Source organism: Tasmannia lanceolata, unplaced genomic scaffold, assembly GCF_043159265.1.
Source record: "Tasmannia lanceolata isolate RefF3 unplaced genomic scaffold, GAP_Taslan_0.1 ptg000016l, whole genome shotgun sequence".
Taxonomy (NCBI): Eukaryota; Viridiplantae; Streptophyta; class Magnoliopsida; order Canellales; family Winteraceae; genus Tasmannia; species Tasmannia lanceolata.
In genome coordinates, this window is record NW_027518693.1 from 8,990,509 (window position 1) to 9,017,365 (window position 26,857).

Sequence of the window (26,857 nt, forward strand, 5' to 3'; positions counted from 1 at the left end):
ATAGTTTTGTCCCTGACATAGCTTTTTATGTTTTCTTTTGCCCATTATCCATTGGGCATTGTCACTCATTATATTAGTATATTATCCTTAGAAATTCCTAAAATCCCTCGAACATCACTGTAAGGCAACATTAAATTCTTTGAAAATCTCCTTCCCCCAAGTAAAAGCAACATCTCTCTAATGAGTGATGAGATTTTATATGGTGTGCGCTCGTATAGTCCATTATTTTTCAAAAAGTAATGTATGGGCTACGCCATAGGATGATCCAAACCGTCCATTTGATAGGCCACAATTTAAAAGTATTTTACAGGCCACACCATAGATCATCTAAACCGTCCATTTGATGGGCCATAACGTAAATAGATTGCGGCTCAAAAATAATTTCCATAGGATGATTGCAACCCTCCGATCTATAGAAGGTACCATAATATGCAATTCCTCTATAGATCAGAGGGTTGGGATTACCTTGCTACTGGAAAATGGCCGACATGGTGTGCAATGTGCACAGTCAATTAGCCATTGCGGTTGAGTCCAGCGGGATAACGGAAGACATAAAAACGTGAGTTTCTTTCTTTCCCACTCAAATCGAAAGTATTTGATTGCATGCATACGTGGGGAATGCTTCGGTATGAAGCGACCTTACTATAACGTGGCATGCGCACTAAATAACAGCGGGCCCGTCTTTGAATGATCTTAACCATCCATTTGGTAGGCCATGATTTGGGTCTTTTGTGGCTGAATATTTGCAATCTTAATTTCCAATTATGTTTATTTCTTGTTGTGGATTCATTCCATAGAAAAGTAGAAAGGCTTAGTTGAGTTGAGCTGAGTTTATTTCTTGTTGTGGGATGTGAAGCCACTGCTTAGATGTAGCTCTTGATCGTCCATGTTCACTATGAGATTCAAATCAACAAAGGTGAGAACCACTATGTTGGAGCAGGCTATCATACAATAGCAGGTCCACGAAATGCCTTCTGCATGGTCCCAGCAAATCCCTTTGTTTTTATATCATTTCCTGTAATTAAATTGATATGAACATTGTATTTTTTCAAAAGAAAATGATATCTCCACTCACTTGTCTTGAAAATGAGAGATTTTATATGGTGCCCGATCGTTAACCTCGTGCAAGAGTAGGGGTGCAACTTGGGTCGGGTTCAACCTAAACCCAATGGGTTGAACCCGAATTTGGGTTGGGGTGTTGGGCAACCTGACCCGAAACCCGATTTCCAATTCCATTATGTATAAAATTTTTACTTCTATGTTTGTTTTCTCATTATATTATATAACTCAAATCTAGAAAGAAATAAAAAAAACTTGGTGAAAGTTGTCCTAGTTAACCCTCTTGTTGGGGAACATCTAATGACTAGGATGAGATGGAAATACAAGAATAAAATGGAGAAATCAAACAAATGGTGAAATCGGGTTGGGTCGGATTGAGAAAATTACAAATCGGGTTAGGTCGAGTTGGGTCCAATCGGGTTGGAAATCAGGTTGGGTCGGGTTGGGTTGGAAAAATGGGTTCCTCGGGTAGGGTCGGGTTGGCCTCAACCCGACCCAACCCGACCCGAGTTGCACCCCTATGCAAGAGGCACCACCCTTATATTTGATCCAACAGCAGCACAATTTTTAAGGTGCTGGTGTTAGATCAAATATCCAGGGTGGTACTTCTGCGTACTACTGGTATTTCGGCTGCGGTGAAAAAGATCTTTGATACCTTACCTTAAATATCTATGACTACTCCCATTGACAATTGTTCTGTGTATCTGATGGATACGAAAGCCCCTTTAGTAGCCCATTCATAATACTGAGAGTCCAGTTATTCTGTTTCATCTAGAACAGAACATAAAAAGATTCCTTGAATATCTAGAGTCGTAGAAGTGAATATTAGTTCAATGAGCATCTTGTATTTCATAGAAATTGGGGGCAATATAATCCTTACGTTTCTTACACCAGCATGCCCGATCCCCGATCGAGCACCATATAATTTCTCTGGTTTCAACCATAAAACACTCATTTTATTTTACAGTTTCTTTTAGCCTAACAAGATGTTGGGTTCCATGCGAAAGCAAAGATCCCACATAGGAAAAGTGGATGGATGTGAAAGGACTTATAACAACTTGGGGACCCTCCCTGGCTAGCTTTTAAGGGTGAGTTTTACCTGGGTCCCAACAAGTGGTATCAGTATAAAGAGATCCCAAACCAAAAAAGTGGGAAGGCCTTACAAGGACTCGGGCACCCACCCATTGACGGCTAGCTTTTAAGGGTGAGTTCTAACCGGGTCGTTCTAGATGTAGAGGCCAACCAAATGGCAGCCAAGAAGAAAAAAGCAGGGCATACACAATGGCCTTGATACTGATTAAACAACCCACTCTTAACAATTACAACTTGAAATGTCACCCACTCTTAACAATTACAATTTGAAATGTCCACGACTAACAGTTGAAGTCTAATCAACAATAGCATGCATGTAATCAACATCAAAAGAGAGGAGAAAGAGCAACTAGCTGGTTATGAACATCCACCATTTGTATAGACTGATGCCATAGACAACAGTGAACACAACCAGCCTCACAGGATAAAGTCTGAACCTGCAAAAGGAGATAGAGAAAGATCATTAACATGTTTGATATAAGCATGGTTCTGTAAAAAAGTTCTAATTTACACCATCTAATAAAAGCCATAATGAATGCATCGGGGCAAGCAAAGAAGTATGGGAGGTGGGTCAAGATGAACCTAGAGAGTGTTTGCTCAATGGGGTATTGCAGGGATCTCTTCAGCACTGGCTTTTTAACTGCACCATCCATCCCAGATGGGTCACCATTTTGTTGATTAACAAGAGGCTGAGCAGATATAAGACCGAAGGAGGCAAGTAAGGATGCTTATGGAAGAGGAGAAAGCTTTGAGAACAGGAAGCCAATCATCAACATGTTATGGCATGTAGTAAAATTTGGGCCAATGTCGCAATGACAGCCCATAGTAAGTTTTCATAGCGATGCAGCAACGCTCATCGGGTGGTAAGGAACTCCTTAAAGATGACAGAAACATGATGAAAAAAGGGCCCCAACATGCTAAACTCTCACGTGAACTTATTTTCCGATGATTAAATGATTTGGATAGCTCTTCAATAGTTTGCTTCTGCAATCATGACTCAAATGGTAAAATATATACCCCCAAGAAATCTCACCACCATTGGCCGAATCCATAGCTAATGCCTTGAGCTAACCCATCTTATTACCCACTAGCACATGTAATTATACCACATGAATAACCTAGAACTAGAAATCTCATTCTATATTTAAAAGGACCACCGCTCAAAGAAGACTAGCATCACCACTCTTTGCTCTATCAAGAAAAATAACATGTTGTAATGGCAGAACAGAGTAGCCGAGTTACCTGGAAGAACATACTTGCTGTCTTCCTGAGTAAACTGGTTTGTTTAATGTCAAACATTGTTGTGAAATCATATGCATGAATTGATTCGCAATACAATTTGCAACAATTCTAAAAAAAACTGGAGAATTACGAACGAAATGAAAGGTACACGGTTTGAGGAGCATTAGAATGGTTTTTCTAAGTACAACTAATAATAGAGCTAGAGCAAAATAAACTCGTGAACAAGAGAAGCCTACAATTAATGAACCGGGTTCATATGGAGTTTGTGAACTGCAAAACCAAACCTGAACCAAGCAAATCAATTAACCAGGTTACATAGGAACAGAGTACCCTGCCTAAAAGCCAACATCCATAGACCTAGCAAACTGTGAACCATGAACCAAACCTGAACCAAGTGAATCAATGAACCGGTAACATAAGAACAAAGTTACCTGCCTAAAATCTAACAATCCTAGACCTAGCAGTAATATTATGCTGCTTTTATGAATAAAATACAGCACCCAAATCTCCAAAATCAGTGTGTTTTCAGTAATTTACTGAAGAACACAGATAACCAAGATTAGATTTTAATGAGAAGTGAGTTTTTAAAATTTTCATTCATGCTTAATCTGGCTGCAGAACTGCTATGCATGAAAAAAAACAGGGGGTTGCCAATATGAACTCCCCAACAGGAATTCATATTATCAACCGCCTCATTCAAAGTCTAGCTCAAGAAATGAAATGATATTTCCACCCACTTTTGTTTGTCCCTTCCTAAAATAGCTGCATTTCTAGTAAAGATACAAAGTTCAGAATCAGATATATATCAGGGAAACAAATGTTAGGAAAAATTGGAAAATCTTTGGCAAAATTTTGAAAAATCACATGCTTACTATGCATATACCTACATTTCCTAGATAGATTAGGATGTGAGTTCAATTTTAGTTTTGAATTTCTCTCAAGACTTGCAAATAATATATGAGAAATTGATGGAATTATTTGCCAAATTGCGTCTTAGAATTGTTCGAGATTGTTTTTAAAGTTTAAAACTGGTAATAAAAAAAGAGCTTTTATATGATGTGTGGCCGTATAGTCCAGTATTTTTTTTAAAAAGTACTGCACGGTCCACTCTATAAGGTGATCCAAATTGTCCATTTGTTAGGCAAATAGGTTGTGATCCAAATATAATTTCCATAGGACGATCATAACCCTCCGATCTATAGAGGGTTTCCATAATGAGCAGTTCCTCAATGGATCAGAGGGCTATGATCATAGAATTGAAATGATTTTAGGGGCACAACCTATTTAAGTTGTTGCCCAACGAATGGACGGTTTGGATCAAGGTTGCCAGAGCAGAATCGAAAGCGGGAATCGAAGGCTCCAGAGAAGAATCCTACTCAAGGTTGCCAGAGCGGGAATTGAAAGCGGGAATCGAAACGGGAATCGAAGCGGGAATTGAAGGCTCCCAAGAAAGAATCCTGCTTCCTTGGTTTGGATCAACCAATGTAGTGAGCCGTACAGTAGTTTTAAAAAAATACTGGACCATACGGTCATTTATCAAAAACTTCAATTTCACGAAAAGACAAATAAAATGGGCGGAAATATCAATTCCCCCTTTTAGAGAAAAGGAACAAAACAAGAAATTGAAAAAAGGGGAAAATGATACACATTGCACTAACCTATTTTGTCTTTTTACTATTTAAAGAGGTGTCAAAGCCCAAAGGTCATCAAGCTTATTAGAAACAGAAAAAACAAGAAAAGTTAGTGCAAATATGAAAACAATGGTTGTTCTGATAATCATTTCCCCCCAAATAAAGAGTATCAGCAATCTCACCTTGATACTCCAGAATTCTGATCTGAGATCCTGTTGCCTGATCGATCGCTCGACATAGGATAAAACCACTCGGAGATCTTCCTATCAAAAAACTCCCAATCCGGTAACATAATTCCGGCAATGGCAAAGAGACCAAAAGCATAGGTCGCGATCATCTTCTTGAAGGAGAAAGTGAAGATTCCAACCACCACCATCACCGCTCCAAGTGAAACCAGACAAGATCGGAGAACAGCGTCACTTGCCATGGATTCTGCCCCAAAACCCTAACCCTAGAAGGAGAAGCAGTGTTAGGGTTTATTTGATGCTCACTCTTGCAAGGATACGATGAATTCTGCCTCCAAACCCTAACCCTAGAAGGAGAAGCAGTGTTGGGGTTTATCTGATGCTTATTCTCACGACCATAGCGTGATTTCTCTTTCACCATTGTCATTTCCAGGCATATTCAATTCGTTCTCTACCTGCCTCTTTAAAGCGCTGACCGTGTTTCTTTATGGTAGTCAAAATCTTGATTCGCTGATCCACGTGTACGATGAGATTGATGAGAGGCACGATTTTGAGTGCTCCCCCGAGCTATCTCCTTTCTCTGTCTCTTTCTCTCTGCAAAATCGCCATCAAAACCCTAGATCCGATCACTTACCTAAGCCGTAGGCGCGATTTTTAAGTTATTTCACTTTTCCTGTTTGGATTTTCCTTTTTACTGTGCAAAAACGCCATGGAAGAAGAAGATCTCACCAAAACCCTAGATCCGATCGCTCAAACAAAACACGCTGCGATGATCGAACGCCTCTCGAATCTCCACCAATCTCGACTCCAGCAATCGATCTGTAAGAAATCATCAGATTCCGACTCCGTTCCTTCGTTCGAGTCCACACAATCTTTTCTCAATCGCTTCTCAGAATCGAAACGATCGATCGAGAACGAGCTCGATCGCATTCGCCTGATCACCGATTCTGATACCAAATCTCGACTGAAATACGACATCGAGAAAGTGTCCGTTGCCATAGGCGATCTCGAGAAACTTGTAGCCGAGAATTCCTACTTTTTGCCTGCTTACGAAGTCCGTTCATCGCTGAAGACAATCTCCGAATTGAAGGAAACCCTAGAAATTGTGAATTTGGAGTTGTTTCCGAGGAAGAAGTTCATGTTCCGCAACAAGCCGACGAAGAAAGAACCGATCAATGTGGTTACAGTAACTGAAACTAGGGATTTAAATGAGGTTTCGGCCGAAAAATCAAATTTTGCGGTTCGTGATTCCCCGGGGTTTAAGAACAAGGAAGGTGCCATTTTGGTTAAGGAGTTTGGGTTTTCTGAAGAAGGGGATTTTATACTTTCTGATCTTATTTCCTGCAAAATCCATCTGAAGGGTTGCTTGAGGGCGCTGTTCATTCATCGGTTGAGGAATTGTCGTGTTTTTGTTGGTCCTGTACTGGGTTCGATCCATATTGAAGAAGTAGAGGGTTGTATCTTTATGTTGGCATCTCATCAAATTCGGATTCACCAAGCGAAGGGGACGGATTTTTATCTTCGGGTGAAAAGTAGGCCAATAATCGAGGATGGTTGTGGCGTTAGGTTTGCGCCGTACTTATTGTTTTACGAAGGCATTGAGAAAGAGCTGAGAGATTCGGGTCTTGGAGAAGAGACTGGAAATTGGGCGAATGTGGATGATTTCCGATGGTTGCGAGCCGTGCAATCTCCTAATTGGTGTGTATTGCCCGAGGAAGAACGTGTTAGCAAGGTAAATATTTCAGATTCAAAGCCCCAGAATGAAGACAGTTAAACTGTTTCTGAGGGTATTGGTGAGGAGGAGTCTACTGAGGCAGTCCAGGCGCTTCATATTGGAATCCATCTTATGGGTCAAACTCAGTTGAATCATCTCATTATTGAGGGAGACTCCCCCACTGTCGTTAGGTGGATGAGAAGTTGGTTTTTTTTATCCATAGAGGCACTTCATTGGGATCATACATGTCTGGCGCTCTGCAAATGGTGATGCTGATCTTTTTGTTCGGTCTGGATTGACATTGTTGTGATTTTGCCTTTAGTTTTGATCATCCCCCTCCCCGAGAAGCTTTTATCCGTACTTGATATGTTGCATCTTACTTGCCGTTTCTTTCTTTTTTGCTTTGTTGCTTTTAGGTTCGGTGTTCTTTTGCTTCTATTTAATATTATTACCATTAAAAAGAAGAGAAACTATCAGTGCAATGTCGGATGTTTTAGCTAATGGCCAATTTACTTTGAAACAGTGTTTATTTTTATTGATCATTTATCAGCTTTTGGTGGATGGAATGGTTTAAGTACTCTGTAGTATTCAATGTCTAGGCTGGATGGTGCTGGTAATTGATGAATTAGTTGGGTTACTGTTTTTATACTGACCAAACAGAGTTGAGATTAGACGCGTGGAAGTTTAGGAGGCGTTTCATGGAAATGTGTGACATTACAACTATTTATTCTGAGTTCATGTACTCACATTCATCAGGAAGGGAATGATCTTGCTGATAAGTTATCAAATTGTGGGGTGACTTGTAAAGTCTTATGGTGCGGCATGGTATGCTTCCATTGTAATTTTGCTCTTTTGTTTGGGTTAGCGCTTGTACTCCTCTTTTGTTTGTATCGGAAAAAGATTAGACATGCACACCTATAGATCTTGTGGCATCATTGGTTGGATTTTGATTGCTGTAGTTAGCTTGGTTATTGCTCTATACAAGATCAAGTAATTTACAGTTGAGTAGTATTTCTAAAATCATGTTTGGGCTGGTTATCCCCTTCTTCGGCTTTATTGCAACACAACTTCCTCATGCATCTAAGCTTCAAGAGATTGAGCTAAAGTTGGTTTTGCTATTCATTAGAGAAGGGAAGTGGTTTAACTTGAACAGCAAGGTGGGTTGGATGTGCTGTAGAATTTTTTTTTTTGATGGGTAAGCTGGGGTTTGGCGGGGACCCCTACCGGTTTATTAGAATGGAACTTCCAGTTACCGAGTTGATGTGTGCTTTGCAGGCGGGATGAAGGGTCCCTTGATATTCTTCTTCTGCATTGCCTTTTGGCATTGAGAGTTTGGAATGCTTTTTTTAAGTCCTTACGTGTGCATTGGGTCCTTCATAGATCGATCAAGACTACCATGCTAAATTGGAGTTTTGGCTTGTTTGGGGAGGTTAGTCGTGCTCTTTGGAGGCCTCTTCCTTTTGCTATTGATGGATAGTGAGATCACATTTTAATCATATGAAGCGGACAACAAACTCTTTGGCGGATAGTTGTTAATGTAATTCCTGTGTGATTGGTGCATTACATTACCGGGAAGTTCCTGCTAAGCAGCTCTCACGGGATGATATGCAGAAGCCAAATAGGTGTTGGAATGCTTATCTGGGTCCTGCACTCATATAAAGAGGGGTTTCTGCATTCATGTTTTATTAAAACAGTTTTGAACTGTTGCTGATCAACAGATGATTGGTGTGATCTAGTGTTATGCACTTTTGGATTAGGCGAGTTCATATTCAGAAAATAGAAATATGAGTTGGTGGATTTATCGGATCCTAGATCAGGATTGAACCGCCAGGGAAGAAGGCATTTTGGAAAGGGGGGGGGGGGGGGGGGATTCAGTGCTGCACGTGGAACCTTCTTGATCTGTTGGTGTGAAATCGTTTCAGCCCAGCTGTAAAAAAATGGATAGTTGTCAACGAAGGCTGGGCTGAGGGCCTCATCATGGCGTGTTTAGGGTTTTGAGAATGTGTGTGTGTGTGTGTGTGGGGTGGGGGGGCATTGAATTACATTTAAATGGATATCATATGTAAATCAAATCCACTCATTCTTTACATATAGAAAATTGCCATGATTTTGTGATCAGCTACCAGACTTTTTCCAATTCCAAGAGCCCAGACTCTGATCGTGGGGATCGCCAGATTACTTTGTATGAACAGATACTCGGTATGTCAATATTGATTTGATCCGAAATCTGTTATTGAGAATGCTCATTGACCCCGCTTTTTTTCATGCTTCCTGAACTATGAATGACCCAAATCATAAGGTGCTCAGCAGATTGATTGGGCCACTTCAAAGATGTGAGGATTTAAGAACATTACAACAGATAGAACATGAACAAAATGTGTAATTGAATAACTCATTTAGGTTCATGAAAATATATTAGTACTTATAAGGATCCAGTGTGTAACTATTGTCTGCTTCCACCCAAATCATTGCATTGGATTCTTCAAAAGCACGAGTGGTTTGAGGTATGGGGATCTGTTGGTGGGACACTTGGTAGAATAATACACAGAGAGCTGTGGGGATTGCCTTTATGCAGGGTTTTCCTCAGCAAATGGTGCATTCGTATTCTATGTCCAATTTGTGGATGATATGGGTGATCATTTATCCTCCATGTGAGGAATCTTACGGGGATTCTTTGGTGGTTCGAAGAGGAACCAGGATAAAAAATAAATTGGGGAAAAGCTTCTTAGTTGGAGTTTAACATGGAGGATAGAGTAGAGGAGTTGGCGAAGGTGTTCGGTGCAAAAGAGAGAAGCTTCATATCACTTATCTTGTCCTCCATTTTAATGGATGATCTGAGGATTGGTGGCTTTCCAAAAGTTTATGGAACAGTACTTAGCAGATCGGGTTGTTTCGGGGTGTCTACCCGCTTCTATAAACACAACACCCCCTTCTCTCATCAACTATTTTCTTAATCCATGACACTATTTTTTCCATTAAAAAAAAAGAATCCATGACACATATTTTCCTACTTGTTGAATGTGATACTCTGTATTTGTATATCTGCTAATCACATGGTAGGACACTTGTATCTTCATAGCATAACTCACTATAATGAAAGGAATTCTCTACAAAATGGCCTATAAATGTCATACAAGTATCTAAATGTTCTGTATACAAGTAAGATTTCCTCTTTTCATGATTGATCTAGAGAAAACATAATATTAGCATGCACATTCTTCCTTGAATTTAGGTGGCAAATGGCAAATGCAAATTTGGGAACTTTATTTTTACTGCCTTTGATGAGGTTAATGGAAACAAACAACAGATAGTACAAATTGTCCACAGACGCAAAATATTTCAACCAACTTGCTCACCAAGTGGATAATTGCTATAATTGCTTTTGAAACAAACTCATCGATGTTCTTTCCAACCGAGTCACATTCAGAACAAGAGCAACTTAATTACCACGATTTCAACAGTTCATGCTCTGTCTGCTCTATGTATGACCTTAAGATGGATGGTGGCTGAAATGAGAGAAGTGAAAAAAACTTTAAAATCATTAGGCAGAAGGAAAAGAGAACCAAAACTTTAGAAGATTGAGAGAATTTGATATGATGTGCTTGCCAATTCCTCTTTCAATAGAATTTTAGAGCTTTGAAATCATTAGGCAGAGGAAAAGAGAACCAAAACATTACAAGATTGAGAGAACTTGATATTCTGTGCTTGCCGATTCCTCTTTCAATTGAATCATAGACTCTTTACTTAATATTATGATCAGCTTCGCACATAAAATGTGCTTACTGAATTTTCTCTAGAAGTTGCCCTGTGCTTTCCAGTCCAAATATTGATGAAATGCTTAAAAACGTCTGGTTGAACTACCTGTTACACCAACCGTGTCAAAATGAGATTCTAGCTCCAGGATAATTATTAAGAATAATGTAGACTAAATTCTAGCATTTGGCCAGATAGGAAAAACTTTCTTGCATATCTTTTCTCTTCTCAAATGTTCATCTGGTGCATATTCAAGATATTAAAATTAAAATAATGAAAGAACTCAGTCCAAGTGAATTTTAAAATATATGCCTGAACTTCACAATAGGTACAGAAGAAATGTACTGATTTCAATTCTGTTGTCCTTAGTGATGTTACGCAGTTACAGAGGATGCAACTGGCCAACCTATATGGAGTGTTTACAAGGAAGACGGTGCGGCCTCCATGAAATCTGTGCTTATATATATGTACTTAGTGAGAGAGGAAACAACAACAGACAGCAATGCACCTACTGCTACAAACTTTATATTGTATTTAATTTTGTATCTATTTTTTTTTTTTAAATTTGATGAGCAACTACTAAGCAAAGTAAATCAATTGTTGTATCATGGATTCCCCTTTTCGCAATTCATTCTTGGTTTTTGGCCAGCTTTCATTATTCACTATCACTCTATCATTATCTTGTTTTGCTTATCTTTTCTCTCCAATTTTTCAGAAGTTATGGTGCCAACACATTTGTTACACTTCATATATCATCTTTTTTGCCCTCTGGTTTTATCTTCAGCAACTTTGAGTTTCATAGCTCTTGCTTCCTATGGTTACAGCTTTGTATAAGCCTAATGCTTCTACTCTGGGAAGTCGACTTTTCCATTTACTGTTCTGTTTCCCTTACTCTGATCCATCATAGTTTATGTATACTTCCATCTAATTCAGTTGCTTATTTTTCAATTAAGTTTCCTAGGGAACATATGATTAAGAGGAACGATTGAACAATATTGGGCATTGAATTACATTTAAATGGATGTCATATGTAAATCAAATCCACTCATTCTTTACATATAGAAAATTGCCAATGATTTTGTGATCAGCTACCAGACTTTTTCCAATTCCAAGAGCCCAGACTCTGATCGTGGGGATCGCCAGATTACTTTGTATGAACAGATACTCGGTATGTCAATATTGATTTGATCCGAAATCTGTTATTGAGAATGCTCATTGACCCCGCTTTTTTTCATGCTTCCTGAACTATGAATGACCCAAATCATAAGGTGCTCAACAGATTGATTGGGCCACTTCAAAGATGTGAGGATTTAAGAACATTACAACAGATAGAACATGAACAAAATGTGTAATTGAATAACTCATTTAGGTTCATGAAAATATATTAGTACTTATAAGGATCCAGTGTGTAACTATTGTCTGCTTCCACCCAAATCATTGCATTGAGATTTTGTAGAACTTACTAGAGATTCAAACCCAACAAAGGTGTGTTACAGAAATATTAAACTCGGGTACAGAAAAGCAATTTTTACCAGCCTAAAAGAAGAAAATATTACCTTAACACATGAGATCTCTTATTTGGCTTACCTGTATATTTAATTTTTGTTGAATATTGCACAAGTTACAGTTAAATGAATATAAAGATTCTTAACGAGTCAAGTAAAATTGTGTGACCGCAACTTCAGCATTATTACCATACCAATAAATTCAAGAGAAAGAAAGAAACTGTGGGTCAGAGGAGCGGGTCAGAGGAGCTCTCTGTGATCGTTCATGGAACTGCATGTTTCATTTATAGACCGTCGGATACAAACAGTCATAAAACTTTTTTTTAAGTTCTTCCAATGACTTTGCTCAGTCATTATACCATTCTTCAATTTGCGTCAACCTACTCTTATTAGACATATCCCAGTCTGCCAAACTAATCTCCATATCTATGTTGTACTTTGATTTTCCATTCTCTACTTTTTTTTTGAAAGGTAATTAGAGAAAAATATATTAAAACGGGAGGACCAAGGAGGTCACCCCAGGAAAAACAACAAGAGAAAGAAAGAAAAACACAAGAGCCTCAAGGAGGCAAGAACTCAAAAAATTCCAACACATCCTTATCAACACCCTCCCGAGCAAAAGCATCTGCCTCGCCATTAGCAAATCTTCGCACATGATTGAAGACAATGGAAGAGCCACGAACAATATCATGAATCTCATCGAAGATGGACCAAAATCTCCAAGGAGGCAAAGCAGATCCCCGAAGCCATCTGATAACATTGAGAGAGTCACCTTCCACAATAAAGTAATAAACGAGTTCAGAGAACCCCTATCAATGTGCTTGAAACCTTCAAATGCCACATGAACCTCAGCTTCACTAGAATCACAGACCCCCAGGGGACCATAATAAGACCAGATGGGCTCACCACTAGAAGTACGACATAAGCCCCCAATACCAGCCGGCCCCGGGTTGCTAATGCTAGAACCATCGAAATTAATTTTCAGATAACAAGGAGGGGGCGGACTCCACTTTTGAACCACCTTGGGGCAATGAGACCCTTCCAAGCAAATCACACTCCACCCTTCCCATAAATCAAATGCAGAGACGAAACGGAAGCGGGGGAGACATGTAGCCCTTTCAATCACAGAAGCAATGATGTTGATATAAACTCTCTGAGCTGATTTATGAACACCCTAAAAAACTCTAGCATTCCTCTCCTTCTAGATCTCCCTAAAGGTAGAAAATAAACACATCTGCCAAAGCATTCGCCCTTTTTTCTTCCAAGGCACTCCCTCCCAGCACATTAACGAATCCAAAATAGAACTAGGGAACACTCAGCAAAGCCCAAATCACGACAAGATTAAACCCCATACAACATTAGCAAAGCTGCAATGGATAAAAAGATGACTAGCCGACTCTCCATCCTTAAAGCATAACGGACAATAATCAACTAGGATCATCCAAATCTTCCTGAGAAAATTTATGGTCTGAATCCTATCCCTGCAGACTGCCCACCCGAAAAAGCACACCCGTGGGGAGCATGAAGAATTCCAAACCTTAGCCAAAATAGGATGAGACGAGCCAGGGATAAAATGAGAATAAAAAGACCTAACTGAGAAGAATCCAGATTTATCCCAAATCCAAACTCTCTTATCATCCCCAGATATCTTAATATAGCATGATTCTAACAACTGAAAGAGATTCGCCAAAACATCCAACTCTCTCTCAAAGAAATTTCTGCGAAATGCTGGCATCCACACCACTCTCCTACTTTCCCGAACGAAACAGTCTTTAACCAGCACCGCCTTATCCGGAGCGATTCGAAATAGCGATGGAAACATTACACTCAGGGGCTCAGAAGCACACCAAGCATCCAACCAGAATATGATACGATCACCTGAATAGAGTTTAAACCTGGTTCCCAATACAAATTTGGATCTAACTTTCAATATGTCTCTCCATACAGTAATCCCTTTAGGCGAGAACAAGTCATCCGACTCCCACTTACCTGACTTAGACCCATATTTACTAACCACCACTTTCGCCCACATCTGGTCTTGCTCACCAAACCTCCACAGCCATTTCCCGAGCAATGCAACATTAAATTCCCGAATTCTCCTAATACCCAAACCCCCAAATTTAAACGGAGTACAAACCTCCTCCCATTTCACCAAAGGAACCCCAGAAGAATCCCCGGAGCCCCCCCATAAAAATCTCCGTTGGATTTGCTCAATCCTCAACGATACACTAACCGGACATTTAAAAAGAGAGAGAAAATATGTAGGGATGCTGGCTAGGACCGCCTTCACCAACACCAGTCTGCCACCTTTGGAGATAAGATTCCTTTTCCACATGTCAAGCCTCTTGTCAATTCTCTCAACCACTGGGTCTCATAGATGTTTCTTTGGTCTACCCACCCCAAGAGGTAGCCCCAAGTAGTTGGAAGGGAGAAAATCCAGTTTACAACCCAACTTCGAAGCAAGGTCATAAGCTAACTCCAAAGGCAGATTAACTGCAAACATACAGGATTTGTGGAAGTTTACTTTCTGACCAGAAAACAACTCATAACATCTGATAGTCCCCTTAAGATTTGCAATAGAATGCGCATCAGAACAACAAAAAAGCAAAGTATCATCAACAAACTGTAAATGTGACACCTCCACCTTGTCTCTCCCCTCTTCAAAACCTCGGAACAAACCAAGATCGCACCCAGAAGCTATGAGCCTGCTCAACGTCTCAGCCACAATCACAAATAGGAAAGGAGAAAGCGGATCCCCTTGTTTCAACCCCCTTGAGGACTTGAAGAAGCCTCTCGGCGATCCGTTAATAAGAACCGAAAAGTAAGCAGATTCCACACACCTCCTCATCCACTCCCTCCACCTTTCCCCGAACCCCATACGACCCATAACATAATCCAAGCCCCCCCAATTCACCCTTTCATTAGTTTGAGTTTTAGTAAATGTCGGTCAATGCCTGAGAGCAGAGATTTTCCATTCTCTACTCTCAAGCATAGTTCTAAATGTCGGTCAATACCGACCTGAAACAACTGACATGTTTTCTTTTTTATCTGCAATGAAAAGAAATCCTTTGGTAGACATGTATAGATTTTAGTAACATATTTGGTCATGTCAACAAAAATGCCACCACTCTAATATGTAAGTTACAGAACTTCAGTTGAATATCAAAAAATTTCGACCAAAGTGTATAGAGAAGCTTGGGTTTTCTCTTTTTTATTTTATTTTATTTTTTGCTTTTTTGGGTTTTGCTTGAAGCATATGTCCTGCATCATATATGTAGTTGGATACATTTTCAATTTAGAATGAATCTTACTGTTACAGACATGCTCCCCTTTATTTGAATACCCATTTATGGCTTTGTTTGTTATTACTTCTGCAGGAGCTACGACTACAACACTATCCATTGTTGTTTGATCTTGTCAAACCATTATGGATAGCCATCTTATCAAACCATTATTGATAGTCATCTTGTTAAACCATTATGGATGATTATCTTTCGTATTTGAAGGCTTCTAATTGAGTATTTGTTCTTATTCTTGCATTCCCCCCCCCTTAAATTTCCATCATCTGCTTGTATTTTCATAAACTTTCTTGATTTACAGGATTTTCACTGAAATCTTAGAACAAAATTGGCATGTTTCATTTCCATGGAGACTGATGTTCGTATTGAAATCGACATTTATAACCTTGCTATAAACTAAAGGAGTTAAAGAGTGAGGACAACAAGAGTGAAGGTCCCTCCAATTCAAAGCTACAAACTTCCAACTAAGAGTGGGATTATACAAGTTATTCAATAACCTATAAATACAAAATACCAAACAATCTATAAACCTAAAGGCTTAAAAACCAAAGCGAAGGATGGGAACTCAGTGAACTTTGGAAGGAACCGGATAGCTTAATAAGATGCTCTGATCCAATTTGGGTAAGGGTCGCAAGAATTATGGTAGGAAAAGAATGGGCTAAATTGATGCTGACCCACTTCCTTGACAAAACCAAAGACCTATATGAGGAAGTTGAAATGAAACTATGCCAGACTGAAAGCTGATGTACAAGATACCTTCTCCTCTTCTTGACTTTTTCATATACATATTTTCTGAATGACATTTTGAAAAAAAAAAAAATGCTCTTTACCTATGGATTTGTAATTTGTAAATATTCTTTTCTTTTTATTTTTTTCTAGTGCCTTATTCTGATGGTTACACTGGTACACATGTCTAGTTGGACATCCTTTACTAGTCTAAGCCGGGCTAATACGTGCACTTGTACTAGACTATTCCGGGCTAATGAGTGGCTACTTCACTGCTTCATTGGGATGGTAGACTATTTTTCAGTGAATTCCTTTTGCACCGGAGCCAGTTAATGAATGGCTAGTTTACTACTACTTGAGGTAGACGACCTATTTTCCTACATTTTCTGGATAGATTATTGCTCTCCCTCTTAAGGGAAACAGTCTAATTGTCTAGTCTCTAATCGTTTACTACTCCTTTTGGGAGTCAGTCTAATGGTCAATTGGGGCTAGATTATTGCTCTTGGTAGAGTAAGTCTATTTGCCAAGGTTTTCCATCATCTACTGTTTCCTGAGGGAGTCAACATTATCACAATTGGGAAAAAAAGACAAAAATAGTCTTTCTTTCTCTTGCTTCCACTCTGTCCTGATTTTTTTCTTTTTTTTTTCTTATATTCTTATGGACCACATCTCTATTTCTCTATTGCAGATGGTGATTGCAATTCCATAGTTTGATGGTTTTCCTATCTAATCTTCTACATTCTGGAGGGATTTGATGTCCTTCGACTAGAAAAAAAAGATGTCATGATTCTTCTCATCAGGTAAGTTCCAATTTCCTCTCTTAAGATTTTTGGAGTCTTTATTAGGCAATGATAGTAGATTTCTTAAAAAGTTTGGTTTTCTTCCTATGGAATTTTTATCAAGATTTTCTTAAAAAAAAGGAAACTATTACACGTAACCAAACCTAAACATATCTTGGCAAAGTTATCAGTTCTTGAAACCATTTTTCACACTATCCATTCATTTCAGTTTTATCTTTACACCATTTGATTTTATTATGGAGTATTTCCCTACAGTCTTTTGAAGTTTGCGAGATGGAAGAAATGTAACTGGTGCACGTAGTGTTTATACTCATGTTAAGTATCACATATTAGGAGCATTTATATTAGGATTTAGGAGTTTGTTTACATTATTAATCTATATTGGATGAATGCCTAAAACCCAATTATATTTCACAAGGCTGTGTAAAATGCACATTTTTTTCTTTTTTACTAGAAAAGACCTAAATTTTTGGAGGGTTACTAAGTTTTAGAGGACTCACTGTTGCAAATGAGAATGCATGATTGTTATATTACAAAAGCACATCGCTAGCATGGGAAATGAATTTTCCACCCTTTTTTCCAGCATTTCCATGGTCTTTTGTTTGTCTTTTTTTCTGAAAATGGCAATCTCCTTGTACCTAGAATATACCCTTCTATATTTAGATACAAGGAACATCAAGCTAATTTCTATTAAAGTAACTATTATGATGATTTTCAGTTTAGTTTGCTGTTTATTTCCATTGTTATCCCATTTGTTTTATTTATCACAAATTAAAACAAAGTGAGTGATGATTATTGGTTTTATTTTCAGTTGTTTTTTGGTCATTTAAACTTTTCATTTGTTCTGTTATCTTTTTAAATTTTTTCAAGGGGTTTAATTCCTTCTTTTTTTTTTTTGAACATTTTGGGATTTATTTTCTTTCATGGTTTAATTTGCTAGAACTTCTATGTTTTTTTTGGGTATTTATGACATTGTTTTCAATAATTTTCTGATTGTTTTATTTCAAATTCGGTCTTTTTGTTCATAATTTTTATTTTTTCTTCCAAATTGAGGTCTTTAACTTCGCTTTGTTTTTTCTTTTGTTTGTCACTAATTTTATGTCTGTAGCTTTTCTCTGTCTCATTCTTCTTGATCAATGAAAGAAGAATAGGATTTAATGGAAAAGGTAAAGCCATCTTGATTTTTAATTCTATACATATTTTCTTGTTAGGCCCTTGGAAGTTTCTGTCCCTCTGAAGGGCTTGCATTCTATTGGAGTGTGAACGTTAATTGCTGCTTAGTTTCTTTAACCATCGGTTGAGGGCCTTCGATCAAGTGTTTAGGATTGTTTGATCGGAGCACTTCTAAGGCTACTCTTCCAATTGGTGCACACATGGGTGGGTGTAACTGTTGATCTTGTGGGAACAAGGTGGATTTACTATAGGTGGATCTCAGAGCGGTGTGGGCTCAGATCAAGAGTCTATACCTAGGAGTACGAAGGCCTAGATGAGAACACTATAGGTCATTACATATGGCGTGTTCAGAGTATATGGTTTGAATGGATGTATAAAATGCATGGAAAATTATGTTTTAAGTGTGCATATGATGTACGAAGAATTCTAGTCCTAGTGAAAGAGCTCTTATAGAGTTAGAATCCTACTTATGTATTTAGAGAAGTTGAGGCGTACATCAATTAAGAGTCGTAATAGAGTTTACATTAGGAGTAGTAGTAGGACTTATCTTAGATGAAGTTTGAGTGTCCTATGAACATGAAGAATTTACTAATGTAGAAGAAAAGAAAATAGACAAAGGAGAAAAAAGAAGTGGTAGTGATAATCTTCACTCTTAGATTTACATCTTAGAGCATGGTCCCTCATTTTCACACAATGAGATCTTCTTCAAATTCTCAAATCCATATTTGTAGACATACTAAAAGTAGTAAGTTTGTATTCTTATTAAAAATAAGTTCCCCAAATTAGTAAAATTCAAATCTATCCAAATTTACCAAAAATCATTAAGGGCCCGTTTGGATTCCTCATGCATTTGTATTTTGATTTGGATTTGAGTTTTGGACACAAAACACATCAATCATCTTCATGATCATGTTTTAAGAGAGAGAGAGAGGTGTCTCGCTGCTGCCGGAGCAACGTTGAGGAGCAACGATGGTGAACGAAGTTGCCACAAATATTGATTTCCAAATAATGTCTTGCAGAACAGATTTGAAAATCAGAATTTTTTGCACTGTTGTAGCCGATTTGGAAATCTAAGGATGTGATCCAGTTGAAAATATAAACTAAATCCAAATCTAAATCTTGTTGGTATCCAAACGTGGCCTAATTGAGTTCTAATCTAATGGGACACTCAATCTCTAGCCCGGATAAGTCCCCCAAGTATTCCTAATGAAACCCTATTAAGACTTCTAATAATGAATGTAACCCTATTAAGACTGCTAATAATATCGCTCTTAACTGTACAGATATGATTCTAACTCTACTAGAGATCGTTGACTAAGACTAGAATACGTCATGCATCATATGCAGATATACAACATAGTTTTCAATGAATGTTATGTTGCCACCCTATGGTCCAGTCTAGCCTCCTAGGATGCTGCTAGGTATGAACACTCGACATACTGCTGCCAATGTACAATGATAGGTTTGTGAGAAAATTGGTGGCCATCACAAATCCGGCTGGCCTATTGTCCATGGTCCCACACTCTTCAGACTGATTCTAGACCATTGATCAAGCAAGATAAAAATGACATTAGATGTTTTTAATCCATTGATCTTTGCATGCCTTGATGAAGTAGCCTAATTGTCCTTGGCCCCACCGAATGAACAGGCATCCATGCATGAGAAAAAGAAAAATTTAATATGGAGCATGAATTTTTCTCTACCGCAGATGGGTCCTAAACCAAAGATCTCAGGAAGGTGATCTTGACCCTCCGTTTTGTCAAGCAATTTATTTAACTCTCTAAGCTGCCCATCTTCCTTCCAACTTTAAGAATGGTTAACACCGTGCAGAGGAGGATTGCTGGGCCACTGCCAATCTATGATGGGGACCAACAGATTAATGGTCAGGATCATTTGAAAAGTGGTCCCCATCCGTACTTCTCTATCCACCAGAAATTGGTCAAAAATAATCTCACTCTTTTTAAGGACACGGGGAATAATAAGATGAGAAGACTGATGTGGGACCCAACACGTCATTGAGTCCTGTGGGTCCACCATTTGACCTAAGGTTCAATGCGAATGCAAAATAAAACTGAGAAATTAAGGGTGCGTTCTCTAGCATTCTCCAATTATTTGAAGGTGTATTCTCGTTCTATTTATTAAGGTAAAAACGTGCACTTGATGTATACTTGTGTTGTTTTTGTCGATGTGGAGAAAAAAAAGCTGACGACGGCTCTTTTGGTTGCCGAACTGAGAGAGAGACGTTTGTCTATGTGGTCCTTTTTCAGAAGTGATATGCTCACCTTTTTTTTAACTTGGGAGTTGGGACAGCCTACTTCAATGTTAAAAAGTAGTCAAAGAATTTCAACTGAAAAGGTAAATCATAATTGAATAGAGTGAGTTACTTTTTTACCCACATCCAAGAGTTAGATTAAATCGGCATGCGTCTAAGACAAGGACAAATCAGAAAATTAGAAAATCAGCAAAAAAAATCTAAAATTGATGTATGAAAATGTATTGATATTTCATCAAAATTTTGATAGAAAATCTAAATTAAAATTGAATAGAGTGAGGTATTTTTACCTGCATCTAAGGGATTATTCAAATTTGCACTTTAATCATAGGTAAGAAAGAAAGAAAGAAAAAAAAAAAAAACATAAAAACATAGCAGTCCGATCAAGGTTTTAAATTTCGGCCGAAATCCGATATTTTTAAAGTGAGACGTTCCGAAACTGAAATTACCGAAATTTACCAAATTTCAGAAATTTCGGCGAATTTTTTGATAAAATATATATATTTTTTATTCCTTTATAGAATTTCAGCCGAAATTGCGGCTAAAAAAAAAACATGACATTTCGAGCACTTCTATCGAATTTCGGTTTCAGTGATGACCGAAATTACCCCCGAAACGGAAATTTAAAAACTTTGTGCTGATATCATTTCCCTTAATTAATTGAGAAAGACTGCGAAAGTCACTTTTACTATCAATGGGAAAATGCGATTTTTAGATCATTTAATGGGCATGCATGTGATATCAGAAGTATTTTACATGGTGTATGCATGTGAAATCCAGTCTTTTACAAAATTACAGTGGGGTCCACCTCAGATGATGATCCAAACCGTTCTTTTGTTGGGACACAACATAAATAGATCCTACCCTGTAAATCATCTCCGTAGGATGATCCTAACTCTCCCATCTGTAGAGGGACTGAACATTATAGAAGCGTCTACAGATCAAAAAGTCTATATATGGGAAGGGTTATTATCATCCTATGGAGATGATTTACATGTACAATCTATTGACGTTGTGGCCCCACAAATGAACGGTTTGGATCATCCTATGAAGTGGACACTGGTGTTCTTTTCGAAAAAATGTTGGACTTGCATGCTCACACACCATACAAAATGTCAAGATATAGCATTTTAACTAATCTTGGCAAAACTCTAAACTAGACTTGATTGATCATGGGCCTAGATCATCCGATCAAGGTGTTCAATTTGGACGACGGATCTAATCACATAGATGAGGCAGTAAGTCAGCCCCATGCTGAATGGGGATCTCATTTGCAAGATTGAGGTATGCAAAGAATCAATCACTTGGAGACATCTCTTTCATCACCCTTGATCCAGGGCTAGGATAAACCGATGAGGGAGCGATCAAGGACAATGTATCACACTTTTAATGGGCGAAAAAAAAAAAAAAAAAAATCTTAGGATCGACCATCGTACATTTGGAATGTGACCCTTGCTATACAGTGGTCATTTTTACAAATGAAAATTGTGATAATCTAAAAAAATTATCTCATCAGGAGGTAATGAAGAGTCGGATCGCCTTGCTAGATCAGGAGTGGCAAGACCCAACCTAGAGCTCTTCGATTTTCTTTCTCCGTGAGGAAATCATGTTTTTTAATCATCTGTAATGTATTGTTACTGTGTTTGAGCGAGGGTCATTAAAAACCATCTGTTGATCTTACTGCTCCATAAAATTGGAGGGCTTGGATTTGTTTAAAAAAATAAAAAATAAAAAATTATAGCTGCTCTTTCTTATATCTCAATATATATCCTTTGGATTTACTCCGTACATGTGTTAAAATTAAAGAACAAGAAATGCAAAGGGAGAGAAGAAAATACCAAAGCATAGAAGAGGAAGTCAAAGAACTTTTTATTATTTTTTCATCTCATACTTTACAAACATACACAGCCTTTAAATAGGCTTGCTGTTGCTTACCTTTCAATATCAAGCAAAAACTCACGTTTCTTTCACCCTCAGATTCCCTGCTCCATCATGACTCTAAAGCTAAGCTTCAACACCTATTTAATAAGATGGAATTATTAAAAGTTAAGTAAACTAATCAAGATAAGAATAAAGTGAAGAAATCATTTCACTACTCCAACTCTAAAACATGAGGTTTTTACATGGTGTAAGGCCTTACGACAATACGGTAGGGGTACCACCCTTGATATTTAATCCAACAGCAGCTCACTTTGTGAGAAGCTGCTGTTGGATCAAGGTTGGTACACGTATAAGGGCCTTATTGTTGTAAGGCCTTCCGCCATATAATTTCTCTTAAAACATATCCAACACTTGGTTCAAATACTAGAGAGAGAAAAAACGTAAAACCGGTGACAGTACTTCACTTGCAAATCACTTGGGTCGGGCCCATGGTTTGAATTAGATATTCTAACAACTTGTTTCTCCTTTCATGGAGTTCTTCCATCATTGACATACTTCCAAATTAGGGAGGAAATAAAAGCCTACAGCATTATTGATGAGTGTACATCACAATGAATATAATTGTAAATTGGGTCTTATCTTCGATTTACCGAACAGTAAATCTAGACCAATAATTTGAAGTTAAACAGTTCGTATCGAGTTAGAAATGCCTCATTATTGAATTCCTATACGTTAAAACTTAAAAATGCAAAACAAAATCAAATTACGACAAACTGAGCTAATTGTAAACTGGGTCTTATCATCGATTTACCACAGTAAATCCTGACCATTACATCGAAGGTAAATGGTTCTTATCAAGTGAGAAATGCCTAATTATTGAAGAAAATGACCCATGCATGTTTGCAAAGTATATATTTAGAACTGCAGATAACGTGACAAGAAAAGCAACTGCGAATAAGAAGGCCAATCTAGCACGCTAGATTGTCTACTAACAGATCTCTGTAGAACTCAACAAACTTAACAAGCTAAACGTGGGTACGCTATTTGTATGTGATTTTGTAATATCTTATACAAGATGCGTTGTTCGTGGGGATTATTTTAGCAAAAATCTTCTGTCTTTTCAGTGCTCTGGAAGTGTGGTCCTGTTGGGTCCTTGGAGAAGGCAGTTGAGCCAACAAAGATAAGATTGTGGCGTGCAAATTTTCACAACCTTCTTAGAATCCAAAGCATCCATATTGGTACTACGCCTGTACATGATATCGAAAATTGCAGAATAAAAGAATCAGCATTTTCCATGATTTTGGGCATAACGGTTGGGAAAATTCCATACCCAAAAATCATTAATAATACATTTGATTTTACATTTCCATGTTTCACAGATTTACTAAGAATGGACCTATTCAATTCCTTTTTACAATATTTTAACACACACACACACACGCACGCGCAGACACATATATGGGCCATATGGCATTTGTTAGGGACCATTGCAGAAGGTTTTGGTGGATTTTATCGCTGTCCAATGAAGTTTCAATGTAGATAGCTTGCCCTTGTTAATCCTACTGAAAAAATTCAGGCTGTCGTGGATTGAAATCAGATGAAAGATTAACTTAATTCTCATTACTTAATTTTAATATTATGTTATTGTATTTTTCTAAGATTATCAAGCTAGAAAGAAAAAAATATCAAAAGAAGGAAAACCCTAAACTTAAGGAATCAATCTCTAACATACAAGATATGTCGAATTGTGATACAAATTAAAGAGACAAAAGCTGATTCTAACGATTATATGTTTGTCTAAAGGTATTATTGCTATGACGTTTTCTCAAGAGATGATATTTGCACCCTCTTCTTAGATGTTTTTAGTTAAGCAGTCCAACTAAATGTGTCTTTAGTGAGATAGGGTCACTTTTCATTGTTCCTCACGTTGTTGTTGTTGTTGTTGTTGTTGTTGTTGGTGGTGGTGGTGGTGGTTGTTGTAGCTGTCGTTACCTTCGTTAATGTTATTATTATATTAATAAAGTGACACGTCTTTGAAGTGCTAGGCAATTTGGTGGAAAGCTATTTCACGGCTCACTTCTGCACGAGAGAATAGCCACACATGAGGCTGCTGTTCTCTTCTGCAAAAGTCAGCCGCAAAATGGCTTCACACTAAATTACCTAGCAAATCCCTATTTATTATAATTATTAGGGATTTGCTAGTGTCCGTCACAAAAGGCATTTCGCTGATGGTCCCTAGCAAATCTCTAATTAAATGAATAAGACAAAATCTGAGTCTGTGTGGTCCCTACCAATGGATACATAAATTAAATGCCTCTTAAACTCGGTCATTATCTTTGAACTTGCAAAGATACGATGAAATTAGCATAGAATTCTAGGCCCCACCCCTGTTTTTATTGTCCATTTATCAGTCGGTAGTTGGTGTCAACATGATTGAAGGAATAGTAACATTACACGCAATACAGGTGAACCGTATTTGTTTCCGTATGGGGAACAGTTTTTTTTGTCTTTATGGATGAAGAAACACAGAGAAACCTATATTTTGCAGGCTAATACGCCTCAGTGTACAGGATGTAACGTTTCTTACCTTTTTTTTTATTTGTTTAGTTAATTATCACATAACGAGCTGTGGACAAAAAAAGCCTTTCGTCCTCGTGCAATGCAAATAAAAGCTGGGTTTAATTTGTAAACAACCCTTTCCAAGTTGTTAAAGATGGTGAAATCTTTCTTTTCATATACAACGCAAATAAAAGAAGGGTTTAATTTGTACCGTGTTCTTCATTTTAGCCAAAGCAACCCTTTTCTAGTTGTTGGAGGATCAACCTAATTAAAACCACCTTTAAATCTCTCAAAGCTAACCCAACCTGATTTTCCTAATAGGACCGGGTTGGCCTGGGGCGAAAACAGAATTTGATACACAAAAAACATAGATAAAATTAGAGGGACGGAGGTCGGGTTCGGATAGAGTCGGTTTGCCCAAGGCCTTAATCCTAACACAACCCGAAATTAAATCGTGTTAACTTTTCACAACCCTGAGCTTACTGAACTCGAAAAAATGCCAACCCATGTAATCCGAGCCGAAATCGGATTGTACCCGTCCCAGCCCCAAGTTTTGGGTGTAGAGATTATGTGCAAATAAGTTTTAGAGATACCCAAAGCAGCCACTTTGCTATTACACTAATTGGATGGTAGTCCAAAAAAACCCACATTATATAAACGGTTAGTTAATGGGTTTTGGGTCATCAATAAGATATACACTGAACTCTGGTGTATAGTTTGCCCACAAGATTTCTTCTCATCATCTATTTCTTGGGTTGGTTTGATTGGTCATGTTTTTGGCCTAAAGAAAACATAAATCAGATGGTTAGATTTGACAGACGAGTGTCTCATTGAAATTATTAATACACATTAGTTTTGTTCATAGGATTGAGTTCCATGCCTTGATACTTAGGTTGCTTCCTACTCTCTACTGGTTTTTGTATATTTTGCATCTACTTTGCGTAGGGATGGTTAGAAAGTGGGGTTTTTGAGACATAGGTGGCATTTGAAGACACAACAAAGATGGTTAGAAAGTAGAAACTTCAATTATTTTAGGGCGATGATATTTTCAATCCCCCTGCAGTACGCATTCGCTCCCCTGTTAGGGGAGTGAAAATATGTAAGGAATCTACGGTCTATGAATTATTTTATATCTGACAGCAAATTTTCCTTTTGTTTGGATGGTTTCAGTTGTTTATATCTGACAGCAATAAAAAACAATATGTAAGGAATCTACAATCTATGAATAATTCTTCTTCCTTTTTTTTATTTGTGGTACCAACCCGACAAGGAACTTTAGTTGAAGAAGCAAGCCTCAAATATAGCCAAAAGGGCAAAAAGTGACCTAACAAGAACTTGGTGATCAGTAAAATGGCTTTAGATACGGTACTGCATGTGGAGACACCGACATCTCGCATGTGGAACCCAAAAACTAGATTTACTGTTCAGTTTTGTTCACATTAGGGATGGAACTCGGGCTGGTTGGGTTGGGATGAGGCCAGCCCTAGCCCAACCCGAGATAGCAGTCTCTCAACCCTAAACCGAGCCTCGTGTTGAGGATGGTAAACCCTAACCCAACTTGGGATAGCATTTCCTCAACCCTAACCCGAGCCTCGGGTCAAGGATGACCAACTCTAACCCAACCCACCTCAAAATCTCTCAACCCTTACCTAATGATTCTAACCCATTTTTTCCGGCTTGGTTTAGATTATGTCGGGTTGGGAGTTATTGAAAAATAAAATAAAAATACATCCCCAATATTTTAAAAATCACAATAAAATTAGAGGATCAAGGTCATGTTCGAGTCGGGTTGGGTTGCACAAGGCCTCAGGCCTAACCTAAACTGGAAATTATATTGGATTGGCTTTTCCCAACCCTAACCCAACCAAACCCAACCCGAGCTGAAATCTGGTTGAAACATTGGGGGTCGGTGTTTGGTACCTAATAAACACTCCAAAAGCTCCAGAGCTGATCGAACTCGTAGAGT

General features: G+C 38.1%; 2 protein-coding genes and 1 long non-coding RNA gene across 3 annotated transcripts; 2 read left to right on the forward strand and 1 right to left on the reverse strand.

The window, feature by feature from the left end:
• Window positions 1-2,334: 2,334 nt before the first annotated feature.
• Window positions 2,335-5,678, reverse strand: LOC143848181 (peptidase). The gene is made up of 2 exons (XM_077357055.1): window positions 5,207-5,678; window positions 2,335-2,588 (listed from the first exon to the last, which is right to left on the reverse strand). The coding sequence occupies exons 1-2, from the start codon at window positions 5,449-5,451 to the stop codon at window positions 2,501-2,503; spliced, it is 333 nt and encodes a 110-aa protein (XP_077213170.1). The 5' UTR covers window positions 5,452-5,678; the 3' UTR covers window positions 2,335-2,500.
• On the forward strand, window positions 5,196-7,393 carry POR (C-CAP/cofactor C-like domain-containing protein). The gene has a single exon (XM_077357054.1). It carries the CDS (start codon window positions 5,919-5,921, stop codon window positions 6,981-6,983), a length of 1,065 nt encoding a protein of 354 aa, XP_077213169.1. The 5' UTR covers window positions 5,196-5,918; the 3' UTR covers window positions 6,984-7,393.
• A 1,419-nt stretch (window positions 7,394-8,812) lies between these two features.
• Window positions 8,813-18,642, forward strand: LOC143849140 (uncharacterized). Its single transcript, XR_013235567.1, has 2 exons — window positions 8,813-17,006; window positions 18,218-18,642. It is a non-coding gene; the product is annotated as an uncharacterized LOC143849140 (long non-coding RNA).
• The last annotated feature ends 8,215 nt before the right edge of the window (window positions 18,643-26,857 follow it).